The 12662-nt window shown below is 60.2% G+C and overlaps 1 protein-coding gene across 1 annotated transcript in view; it reads left to right on the top strand.

Moving 5' to 3' along the window:
* The window catches only part of SHC2 (SHC adaptor protein 2), a 39212-nt gene that overhangs the window by 18124 nt on the left and 8426 nt on the right, over nucleotides 1-12662 (top strand). The window contains exons 2-9 of the mRNA XM_025366666.1: nucleotides 1840-1910; nucleotides 3997-4057; nucleotides 4190-4309; nucleotides 6207-6260; nucleotides 6458-6509; nucleotides 6599-6725; nucleotides 7965-8121; nucleotides 9259-9322. Coding sequence (XP_025222451.1) covers nucleotides 1840-1910; nucleotides 3997-4057; nucleotides 4190-4309; nucleotides 6207-6260; nucleotides 6458-6509; nucleotides 6599-6725; nucleotides 7965-8121; nucleotides 9259-9322 — 706 coding nt within the window. The remainder of the gene's footprint in view (nucleotides 1-1839; nucleotides 1911-3996; nucleotides 4058-4189; nucleotides 4310-6206; nucleotides 6261-6457; nucleotides 6510-6598; nucleotides 6726-7964; nucleotides 8122-9258; nucleotides 9323-12662) is intronic.

Genomic DNA, 12662 nt, shown 5'->3' with positions numbered 1-12662 from the left:
CCCCATCCATCCATCCACCCACCCACCCATCCACCCATCCATCCATCCATTCATCCACCCATTCATCCATCCATCCACCCACCCACCCATCTATCCATTCACCCTCCATCCATCCACCCACCCATCCATTCATCATCCATCTTCCTGTCCATCCATCTACCCATCTATCCATCCACTCACCCATCATCCATCCATCCATTCACCCACCCACCCAGCCATCTATTCATCCTCCATCCATTCTTTCATTCATCTATCCATCCTCTATCTGTCTGTCAGTCCATCCACCCATCATCCATCCATTGAACAGGAGGTGAGGCCTCTCAGTCCATGCCCTGCTGAAGTGCTCCCTGGCTCCCCAGCTGGCCCAGAATGAACCCCTGCCCCTCATCACAGCCCAGGTTCTGTGGCCTCTGCTTCCTGCCTGCATTCTCGTGTCTGTCTCTGCTCCTTGCTCGCCCTGCTCCAGGCACATAGAGCCGTGGAGAGGGGCAGCGCCTGGGCCAACCCACACAGTGACCTGTACACCCCTCAGAAGCCCTCAGGCTGGTGTATCTGTGGGGTAAAGTCCTAAAAATGGAGTTTCAGGGTCAAAGTGTTTGTGTGCTGATCATTTAAAAAAACTGAGGTGAACTTCACATAACATTATTAATCATTTTGATTGTTGCATTTTTTGCAATTCAGTAGCATTTAGTACATTCATAATATTGTGCAACCACCCGTTTTGTCTAATTCCAGAATTGCTCATGACCCCAGTAGGAAACGTGTTTCCATCAGCCTTCACTCCCCGACCCCTGGCACCCACACGTCCTCTTGCTGCCTCTGTAGGACATTTCATAGAGATGACGTGGGCTGGCCGGGCGCGGTGGCTCAAGCCTGTAATCCCAGCACTTTGGGAGGCCGAGACGGGCGGATCACGAGGTCAGGAGATCGAGACCATCCTGGCTAGCACGGTGAAACCCCGTCTCTACTAAAAAATACAAAAAACTAGCCGGGCGAGGTGGCGGGCGCCTGTAGTCCCAGCTACTCGGGAGGCTGAGGCAGGAGAATGGCGTAAACCCGGGAGGCGGAGCTTGCAGTGAGCTGAGATCCGGCCACTGCACTCCCGCCTGGGCGACAGAGCGAGACTCCGTCTCAAAAAAAAAAAAAAAAAAAAAAGAGATGACGTGGGCTGTGCCCCTTCCCCTCCCACCAGCAAGGGCCAGGGATGGAAGGACGCCGTGGCCTTCGCCTCCTGGCCCTGCTCCCCACCCTTCACGGCACCGAAGCAGGCCAGGGACTCGGCGGGATGCCTCTGCCCCTCTCGTCCGTCCGTCGGTATCATCAGAGTCATTAAGACGGTGAATTCCTGTTTCACGGAAACGGCTGTCTTGGCCGGGAGCCCGCAAACTTCCTGTGGAGGGCGAGGCCAGCAGTGTGTGCATCTGTGGCTGCCAGGATGTCCGCCCCACTGTTTGCCAGACCCTGAGCTGGGCGCTGGAGATAGGGAAGTGCTCGGGATCGCACCGTCCTCACACTCCTCGGCTTAGGTGCTGGCTGAACAGAAAGAGACCGACAAGGGCAAGACGGTTAAGGGACCAAGCACCATAGAGCCTCGGGGGGAACCGCCAGGCCCCTGAGAAACAGCAACAGAGAAAAACGTGCCTGGAGTTCGAGGGGGCGGCTCTCGGGACAGTGTCCAGGCCTTGAGGTGGGGGAGGCAGGAAGGCCCCGGAGCCACCAGGGGCAGAGGAAAGGGCTCGACCCCAGGGGTGGCCGAGGAGGCGAAGGGCTGCTGGGAAAAGGGACGTGGCTCCACTGCGGGGATTCTGATGGCGTCTGACACCTGTTCTCTCCCCTCAGTACATGGGCTGCATCGAGGTCCTCCGCTCCATGCGTTCCCTGGACTTTAACACACGCACACAGGTGACCAGGTGAGCTACCAACCCTGCCCTGGCCTCGTAGGGCTGTGTGAGGCGCTGGAGGGCGGCAGCGATGGGCTCCACGACAGCCGTGCTGGGACCCCAGGACGCAGCCTCGGTGCCCTCCTACCTCCCTCCCGCTTCACGCCACGTCTCCGCCCTGTCCCCACGCCAGGCATCGATCACTGGGCCCTGCAGGCCTCGGTCCTCCTCTAAGATGAGAATGCCGGTCGCTCGCAGGGTGCTGGGCAAGTCTCCGCACGGCAGGGGGTGCAGGACCTGGCGGGTTCCCTCTGGGACCAGGGCCCAACGGCGTCTCTGTGTCCCTGCTCTGTTTTCCACACGGTGACCTCAGGATGCTGTGCGGTGTCTGGAAAGGAATCTCAGGGGTTGTGGATATGACCAGGGCTTAGGCAGGGAGGAGAGCGACACCCTTTTTTTCTGTGAAAACTGGTTGATTCCATTCATATAGACTTAAAAAAACCTGGCCGGGCGCGGTGGCTCAAGCCTGTAATCCCAGCACTTTGGGAGGCCGAGGCGGGCGGATCACGAGGTCGGGAGATCGAGACCATCCTGGCTAACACGGTGAAACCCCGTCTCTACTAAAAAAAATACAAAAAACTAGCCGGGCGAGGTGGCGGGCGCCTGTAGTCCCAGCTACTCGGGAGGCTGAGGCAGGAGAATGGCGTGAACCCGGGAGGCGGAGCTTGCAGTGAGCTGAGATCCGGCCACTGCACTCCAGTCTGGGGGACAGAGTGAGACTCCGTCTCAAAAAAAAAAACCTATGTGGGGTAGTTTACACGTGCGTATGTGACATGTAATTCCCACATCAAACGATTCACCTGGGCTTTTTAGGATCTTCACAGTCACCACCACTGCCTGGTTCCGAACATCCTCATTACCCCCGAAACACCCCGTCCCCCTCACAGCCACTCCCCGTCCCCTCCCCAGCCCCGGCACCCACCAGCCAGCCCCTCCCTGTCTCTGTGGATCGGCCTGTCCTGGACGTTTCATAGCAATAGGATCACGTGCTGCGTGGCCTCCTGTGTCTGGCGTCTCTCACTGAGCGTGACTTTCCCAGCTGCATCCGCGCCGTGGCCTGGGTCAGAGCCTTGCTCCTTTTCTTTCTTTTCTTTTCTATTCTCTTTTTTTTTTTTTTTAAGATGGAGTCTCACTCTCTCGCCCAGGCTGGAGTGTGCAGTGGTGAGATCTTGGCTCGCTGCGACCTCTGTCTCCAGGTTCAAGCAATTCTCCTGCCTCAGCCTTCCTGAGTAGCTGGGATTACAGGCACCTGCCGCCACGCCCAGCTAGTTGTTATATTTTTAGTAGAGACGGGGTTTCTCCATGTTGGTCAGTCTGGTCTCGAACTCCTGACCTCAGGTGATCCGTCCGCCTCGGCCTCCCAAAGTGCTGGGATGCCAGGTGGGAGCCGCCGCGCCCGGACAATTTTTAAGCTTTTGAGGAGTCCCCAGGCTGTTTTCCACAGCGGCCGTGCCGTGGAAATTCCCATGCGCCCTGGGTCGGGGGAGTCTGGTTTCTCCACGACGCCGACATTTCCCAGGCCCCTGCAGGACCCCGTAGACTTTCTGACTTCTCCTGGGGACCAGTGGTTTGAGGCGCTCTCGTTCGGGGTCAGCTTCTGCCACCACTCAGGGGCCCTACAGAGCAGCGGTCACTCCTCCGGCACTGCAGACGGGATCAGGACACGGGACTGGGGTCAGGCTCAGGGCCTCCTGCTCGCTGGTCCAACCCCCAGATCTGACCCCGCGCCTTCCTATTGGGCCGAGGCCAGGGACACGCTGGTCCCCGGGAAATAGATGGTGGTAGAGGGGCTGGAGCTGGGGGCCGGGCATCTGCCGGATGCAAGGATGCAGACGGGGTGGGCTGGACCTGTCCTGCTGGGCACTCGTCCCCCAGGTTCCCCAGCCCCCACCCTCTCCCATCCCCTGCCTCTCTGCCTTCCTCTCCCCTCTCTGACTCCGCCCTTCTCTGAGCTCCTGCCCCCTCCCCAGACCCCTGCCCTCTCTGACTCCTTCCTCCCCAGCTCTCCCCCGACCACCCCCACCACACTCTCTAAGCCCCCTCCTCCCATCCCCAGGGAAGCCATCAACCGGCTCCACGAGGCCGTGCCTGGCGTCCGGGGGTCCTGGAAGAAAAAGGTGAGTGAGGCTTGTGGTGTCTCATGGGGCCGGTGGGGCAGTCGGGAGCCGCGGGGACGCTGCGGCCATCCTGGGAGCCCCTCGGCGGCCCCCACCCATGGCCGCCCTCGCTGTGCTCCGCCCCCAACTCAGGCCCCCAACAAGGCCCTGGCATCCGTCCTGGGCAAGAGCAACCTTCGCTTCGCCGGCATGAGCATCTCCATCCACATCTCCACCGACGGCCTCAGCCTCTCCGTGCCCGCCACGCGCCAGGTGGGTCTGCCCTCCTCCCTGGAGTCCCCAGACCCCCAGAGGGGCCAGGAGTCCTAGGACCACCGAGGCAAAGGCAGGCTGGGTGCTGGGGGTGGGCAGCAGGTGGCATTTATCCGGAAAGATGAGCCGAGGCCCTGCTGAGCGGGAGCTGGGGGTGCAGCCGCTGCCTTCACGGGGCTCAGCTCAGGGGCTCCCGCCTGGGCAAGCTGTCCCGACACCAGGGTGCTCCTGGCATGGAGTGGGTGGGGGCAGGGACACTGCTCAGCACCCCGCAGTGGCCAGGACGCCCCACCCCGGAGAGTAGTCCACCCCAACGTCCACGGTGCCTGGGGGAGGGGGATAAACCCGGCTACCAGTCCTCAGGGGGAAACAAACGCTGCAGGCCGGGCTCGGCGGCCCTAATCCCAGCACTGTGAGGCCGAGGTGGGCGGATCACTTGAGGTCAGGAGTTCGAGACCAGCCTGGCCAACATGGAGAATCCCTGACTCTACCAAAAATACAAAGATTAGCCGGGCGTGGTGGCGGGCGCCTGTAATCCCAGCTACTTGGGAGGCTGAGGCAGGAGAATCGCTTGAACCCGGGAGGCGGAGGTTGCAGTGAGCTGAGATTGCACCACTGCACTCCAGCCTGGGCGACAGAGCGTCTCAAAACACCAGAAAAACAAAAAAACATGATTGCAGAAATGAAGGAGATACTAGATTCTAGGAGGCATTGCGAGGCCAGGCGAGGGGTGTCCTGAGCGTGTGCTGGGCTCCGTGTGCTGGGAGAGACTTCCTGGAGGGCTCTGGGAGGTGGTGAGGAGGGGGGTCTCGGAGGTCTGGCTGAGGGAGGAGGCGTCTCCCTGTCGGAGAAGTTAGCATGGGCCATCGTGAGGGGTTGGGGGCGAGGCAGCGTCCCTGGGCTGGCGTTGGGGCGGCGGGTGGCGGTGAGGGTCAGCTGGGGCTCCAGGGAGGAGGCTAGAGAAGGATGGAGCTGGTTGGGAGTGGCTGAGAGCTGTTTCCACGCAGTTTCCATCTCTGCCCCGACCCTGCGAGGCACGGACCCCTGACCACGATACGGACAGGACACTGAGGCTCCGAGCAGACCCTCCTGGCTGGGCCGGGGTTGGCCAGGGGAGAGCCTCGAGGGTCCCTATGGGGGCTGAGGAGTGAATGTTCTGTAGGGAGGACTCAGGACGTGGCTGGTAGTGGGGGTTCACTGGGGCCTAGAGAGATCTGAGTGATGGGAAGCAAATGAAGCAGGACCACGCAAATGAGCATGCAAAGAAGCATGCAAATGAGCATACAGGCATGTAAATGAGCATGCAAATGAGCACACAAACAAGCATGCAGATGAGCGTGCAAATGAGCATGCAAAGAAGCATGCAAATGAGCACACAAATGAGCATGCAGATGAACACACAAACGAGCATACAAATAAGCACACAAGCATGCAAATGAGCATTCAGATGAGCATGCAAATGCACTCACAGGTGCCCTTGCACGTGGACAAGGGAATCAGGAGTGTGGGTCCAGCCCTCCCACGGCTGCTTCGGGTGTGTGGGGGTGTGTGTGTGTGTGTGTACACGTGTGTGGGGCATGGGATGTGTGTGTGTGAGCGTCTGGGCAGGTGCATGTGTGGTGTCGCAGTGGGGGTGGTTTGTCCTGTCACTCACATTCCCATGTGACCTCCTGCGGACCCCACACATCCCTTAGTGCCCTAGTCCTGTCCTTGCTGGGGCCTCCACATCCCAGCCTCGGTCGTCTAGGCTGACCCAGGACCCGGCTGCAGTGGGTGCCTGTCCAGGGGACGTCTCCATCCCCACATCCCTGCCCCTGCCCCCTTCCTTGCTGTGGCCCTGGTACAGTTGCCCTCGAAGCGGGACCCCCATGACCACATGTGCCTCCTGCCCCCACAGGTCATCGCAAACCACCACATGCCATCCATCTCCTTTGCATCGGGCGGAGACACGGTGAGGCCAGGGATGGGGGTGGACCTGCAGCCCCGCCACCCGCTCCGGCCGCGAGACCCTCTCGCCCTTCCCCAGAGCCCGCCTAACGTACCCTGTGCCCACATCCACTGCCCCATCTGTCTGCATTGCTGGGGTGGGCGGCTGGGAATCCCGGTGGGGGGCCCAGGCAGGTCCAGCTGGCCCCTCCCCATCCCCAGGACATGACGGATTACGTGGCCTACGTCGCCAAGGACCCCATCAACCAGAGAGGTGAGGCTCCCCGGGGAGGCTGGTGGGGGTCCCGTGGCCGGGGGGCATGGCTGTGTGGCTTGGAGGCCGCATGACCAATGCCCCCACAGCCTGCCACATCCTGGAGTGCTGTGAGGGCCTGGCCCAGAGCGTCATCAGCACCGTCGGCCAAGCCTTCGAGCTGCGCTTCAAGCAGTACCTGCACAGCCCACCCAAGGTGGCACTGCCCCCTGAAAGGTAACAGACCCGCCTCCCCCATGCCCTGGGGACGCCCCCAGCGACCTGCCCGGGTGCAGAGCCGGCTCCACCTCCTGCAGGCCTCAGCCTCTGTCCTGCCCTTGTCCCTCCCTCCCTGTCCCCTGAGAATGTGGCTCGGCCAGAGGATCCTGTTTCCTCGGCTGTAACACCCGGGTAAACGCATCTGCGCTCCCGGACTGGGGAGGACTGAGCGAGCTGACTCCCCGGTGTGCCCGAGGCTGTCAGCCCTGCCGCTATAACCAACATCCCTCCTCCAGATGCGCGGCCGGCTCAACGGCCTCTGTCTCACCGCAGAAGATGTGTAAAGGGGGGGACGTGTCTGTGTGTTGGTAACACGTTATTTATAGACGTTGAAGTGTGAATGTCACGTGTCGCAAAATATGATTCTCTGGATGTTTTCTCAAACACTTAACTTTGATGATTTAGAGGCTGAACGCCCATTCTTAGCTCGTGGGACACACAGATCTAGGCAGTGAGCTGGATTTGGCCCTGGGCTGGGGTTTGCCAGCCGGCCTCGGAGAAGGAGGCATTTAAGTCTCTATTCATCATTAGAAAATCAGGTTCCTCCAACGGTGGGAGGGCAGGTGCAGGCCCGTGAGCTCCCAGCCCTGCTGGTCACGCGTGCTCACGCTCACCCCTTTGTGCACAGGGACGGCGTGCTCCACGCACATTGCTCGGTGCGCTCGGACGCTGGGACGGGCTCCTCGCCTGCCTCTGGAGCTGCCCCTGCCTCCCGTAGGCTGCCCTGTGATTTCTCCCGGCAGCGACTGTGGGCCAGGCGGCGTGTGCCCCTCTGGCTCTCGGGCCGTGCTTGCTGAGGAGCCCACCAGCGCCTTCCGGGCCGGAGGGCGGGGGCACTCTGATCCCAGAGAGTTACCACCCTGACCGGCGATGTCCTGGTTCTGGGTATAAACTTGGCTCCTGCCCTCTGCTGCCGGGCGGTGCCGGAGATGGGCAGAAAGGAGTGGAGACCGGGTTTGCCAACGTCCTGCCTTTTGTGCTGCAGCTTGGAAATGGGTGCAACTTTCCATTTCAGAGACGAGGACGTAGTGGGCCTGGTCACTCGCTCTCGAAGCGTTTCCTGGTGGGAACCCTCAGCGACAGGCGGGGGGCTGGGATTCGAACTCAGGCCTTCCTGCTCCCCCAGAAGCTCAAGCTGTGGGGGTTTAGCCCCCTTGGGCCCTGCCTGTGCCACGGCCATTGCTGTCTGTCCCCCAGGCTGGCGGGGCCAGAGGAGTTGGCCTGGGGGGACGAGGAAGAGGCTGTGGAGCACAGTTACTACAACAGCGTCCCGGGAAAGGAGCCGCCGCCGGGCGGGCTGGTGGACTCCCGGCTGGCCCTGACACAGCCCTGCGCCCTCACGGCCCTCGGCCAGGTCAGCCTCTGCCTCGTGGGGACTGGGGCAGGGATGCCCAAGCTGCTGGTCTCCTGGGCCTTCCTCCAGCTCTTCTTTCTGCTCCTGTTCTCCTTGATCCTAGAGGAGGGTCTCTCTGTCACTCAGACTCACTCACTCATTCCCTCCCTCACAGACTTGTGATCTCACTCACTCACGATCTCACTCACTCACGATCTCACTCACAGTCTCACGATCTCACTCACGATCTCACGATCTCACGATCTCGCTCACTCATTCACTTATGATCTCACTCACACTCACTCACGGTCTCACTCACAGACTCACTCAGACTCATGATCTCACTCACTCACAATCTCACTCATGATCTCACGATCTCACTCAGACTCGCAGTCTCACTCACAGACTCACTCAGACTCATTCACAGACTCATGATGGGGCGCCATGTATCTGCTGGGCCTACTCCCACTCACTCACTCACTCACGATCTCACTCACACTCACTGACGGTCTCACTCACAGACTCACTCAGACTCACGATCTCACTCACTCACGATCTCACTCACGACCTCACTCACTCATAGACTCATTCACAGACTCTCTCTCTCTCTCACTATCTCACTCACAATGAGGCGCCGTCTACCTGCCCAGCCTACTCTGGACACATCAGACGAGGTGGCATTTCAGACATGACTTCTACCCTCAGACACTGAATAAATACGCTAATGATTTAATCACAGCATTGATAAGGCCACCAGGGAGGCACTGAGGATGTCTGCAGGGACCTGGACTCTGTAGGGAGGTCGGAGGGCTTCCCTGAGGAAGCGGCATTTGGGCGGGGCCCTGACTGGTGAATAGGAGCTGCCTGGGACAACAGTGTGGGGAAAGGCATCCAGGCAGGGGGAACAGCCATTGCAAGGTGGCAGGATGGGCTGACCACCTTCCGAGGTGGAGAGAAGGTGGGGAAGGTCACGGCAGAGGTGATCGGCAGACCCAGGGGGCTCAGTCACAGAGCGAGGGAGCCAGGGGAGGGCCAGGGCTGGCCTCCCCACCCCTAAGTCTCCAGCTGTCTAGGACGGCCGGGTGGGAAGACTGGGGGTCCTGAACCAGGAAGAGGGGCTTGCACACACCGCGGAACCTCTCGCTGCTCTGTTTCCAGGGTCCATCTGCTTCTCTAAGAGATGCCCGCAGCCTGCCATGGGACGTGGGGTCCACGGGTGCAGGTAGGATGGGCTCGGGCTGCAAGGGGTGCCCACGAGGATGCTGGGGCGCCTCAGCTCTGTCCCGCGCTGCCTTCCCCTCAGTCTTTCTCCTCTCTGCTTATTTCACATTCACCTACGATGTTGTCTTGCTCCTCACAGTCTGCTGAGATTTTCATCATCAGTGTCTGTTTCTCCTGCACAGACTGGATTCCATGCGTGTTGGATGTAGGTGCTGTGTGCATCCACACGGTATCAGGTTTCCGTGCGTGTTGGATGTAGGTGCTGCGTCATCCACACGGTGTCGGGTTTCCGTGCATGTTGGATATACCTACCGTGTCATCCACACAGTGTTAGGCTTCCTTGTATGTTGCATGTAGGTACTGCATTCGTCCACATGATTCAAGACATCACGGAGTTTTTTTTTTGTTTTTTTTTTTTTTTTGAGACGGAGTCTCGCTCTGTCGTCCAGGCTGGAGTGCAGTGGCCGGATCTCAGCTCACTGCAAGCTCTGCCTCCCGGGTTCACGCCATTCTCCTGCCTCAGCCTCCCGAGTAGCTGGGACTACAGGCGCCCGCCACCTCGCCCGGCTAAGTTTTCGTATTTTTTAGTAGAGACGGGGTTTCACCATGTTAGCCAGGATGGTCTCGATCTCCTGACCTCGTGATCCGCCCGTCTCGGCCTCCCAAAGTGCTGGGATTACAGGCTTGAGCCACCGCGCCTGGCCCATCACGGAGTTTTAAAAGCCGTTTAGTGAGTGATCTCTTCATCCCTGTCTGCATCTCTTCTCTGCCTCCCTGATCAGGCAGCCACTGTTAGCCGTCAGTGGCTCCTGAGTTGTTTTCCTAGCTTTTGCACGGATACTCGAGCCGGTTCAAACGTGCATCACGGCCCCCGTTTTTGCAGATGGGGTGTGCTACCCATGTGTCTTCCGCCTTGCTGTGTCCACGGGGCAAGCATCGCGGGTTCTTCCCACACCGTGCATGCCAGACTTCCTCATTGTTACATCACTTCTTCCTCCCACACCCGGCTCCTGGACATCTGCGTCGATTCCAGGCCTTTGCCATGACAGACAGTGGTGCGGTGACCTTATACGGTCCGCTTGTGTGCCAGGACTCAACACACACGTCCCACGGAGGGGCATCATGCCATTTCAGTAGGAATCAGTCATTGCCCGCTCAACCGACATTCCCACCGGGCACTTCGAGCTTTGGCTTTTTGTTTTTGAGACAGCATCTTGCTCTGCCGCCCAGGTTGGAGTGCAGTGGCGTGATCACGGCTCACAGAAGCCTCCACCTCCCAGGCTCCAGCAGTTCTTCCTCCTAACCCTCCAGAGTAGCTGGAACCACAGGCGTGCGCCACTGCACCCAGCAAATTCTTAAATTTTGTGGAGGTGAGGTCTCACTGTGTTGCCCAGGCTGGTCTCAAAGCCCTGGGCTCAAGAGAGCTCCCCTTCCCTGTGCCGTGTGCAATTTCCCCTTCCCTGTGCAATTCCCCTTCCCTGTGCCGTGTGCAATTCCCCCTTCCCTGTGCCGTGTGCAATTCCCCCTTCCCTGTGCAATTCCCCCTTCCCTGTGCCGTGTGCAATTCCCCCTTCCCTGTGCCGTGTGCAATTCCCCTTCCCTGTGCCCTGTGCAATTCCCCTTCCCTGTGCCCTGTGCAATTCCCCTTCCCTGTGCAATTCCCCTTCCCTGTGCCCTGTGCAATTCCCCCTTCCCTGTGCCGTGTGCAATTCCCCCTTCCCTGTGCCGTGTGCAATTCCCGTTCCCTGTGCCCTGTGCAATTCCCCTTCCCTGTGCAATTCCCCTTCCCTGTGCAATTCCCTCTTCCCTGTGCCGTGTGCAGTTCCCTCTTACCGAGGCCATTCCTGATGGGCATCGAGTGACCCTCCTGCTCCCTCAGGTAGCTCCGCGGCAGGCGCCCCTTGTTCCCACGAGCCCTTTTCTCCGGTGCATGCTGAGCTGGGAACTGCCCGGTCACGGAGCGCCGGCCTTACTCTCGTTACCCGCGGTGCCCGTCACCCTCGAGGCGGCTGTGCAGTCGGCTCGCCCAGGGGCCCCGCCTGCGGCTGCCTGTGTCCTAACAGCCTCGCTAACATCTGTGTTGAGCTTTTTTTAGATCTTCCTAAACAATCTGGCATTTCGCTGCCAAGCGTCAGAGCCCTCGAGCAGGTTGGAGAAGCTTGAGCCATCGGGAACCACCCGGTGCCCAGCTGTGAGCGGGTCCCGGCCCACGTTCCTCTGCGATGCTGGCAGCTCACCCCTGCCGAGGGGCTCGCCAGGGTTCCCGGCCCCCGTGCCCACACCCAGGCTATTCTCACTGCTTGTCGTGCCCTTCGGGATTCTCTGCCCAAGAACTCCTACAAACCGAGTTCCAGGGCGCACGGATTCCTCCACCCATCTGCCTCCCGCGGTGCCGTCCTCCCCTCCCCGGACCCTCCCTCCCTGGACTCTCCCTCCCACGGTGTGTCCTCCCCTCCCTGGACCCTCCCTCCCTCCCGCGGTGCCGTCCTCCCCTCCCTGGACCCTCCCTCCCCGGACTCTCCCTCCCACGGTGTGTCCTCCCCTCCCCGGACCCTCCCTCCCTCCCACGGTGTGTCCTCCCCTCCCCGGACCCTCCCTCCCTCCCGCGGTGCCATCCTCCCCTCCCCGGACCCTCCCTCCCTCCCGCGGTGCCGTCCTCCCCTGCCTGGACTCTTGCCTCGCGCGGTGCCGTCCTCCCCTCTCTGGGCTCTTGCCACTGGGTTTCCTCCTTCTTGCCCACCTGACCGTGAGAAGCTGAGGGAATCTGTGCCCGCTCTTGGTAGACTGGGAAGGCCGGAGAGAAGCCCCTGCTCTCATCACCCAGCAGGGGCTAGTGCGGCCTCCCATTCACGTGGCGTCACAGCCAGACCCTGTTCGGAGGCAGAGGCAGCCCGGTCAGGACCCGGCGGAATGATGCAGGGGGGGTCCAGGCAGGGCCCCAGGGAATGCCCCAAGGACACCTGCAATGCCGTTCCGGCTTTCGAACCATGTAGATACTTTTTTTTTTTTTTTTTTTTTTTTTTGAGACTGAGTCTCATTCTGTTGTCCAGGCTGGAGTGCAGTGGCACAATCTCAGCTCACTGCAATCTCTGCCTCCCAGGTTCAAGCGATTCTCACGCCTCTACCTCCCGATTAGTTGGGATTACGGGCGCACACCACCACGCCCCGCTAATTTTTTTATTTTTAGTAGAGACAGGGTTTCGCCACGTTGGCCAGGCTGGTCTCGAACTCCTGACCTCAAATGATTCCCCTGCCTCCGCCTCCCAAAGTGCTGGGATTACAGGCGTGAGCCGCCACGCCCGGCCCCGTGTAAATACTTTACATGTTCAAAATAAAATTAA

Source organism: Theropithecus gelada, chromosome 19 (genome assembly GCF_003255815.1).
Source record: "Theropithecus gelada isolate Dixy chromosome 19, Tgel_1.0, whole genome shotgun sequence".
NCBI classification, from domain to species: Eukaryota; Metazoa; Chordata; class Mammalia; order Primates; family Cercopithecidae; genus Theropithecus; species Theropithecus gelada.
The sequence above is the reverse complement of the archived record's forward strand: the minus strand, read 5'-3'. Positions and strand labels throughout refer to the sequence as shown.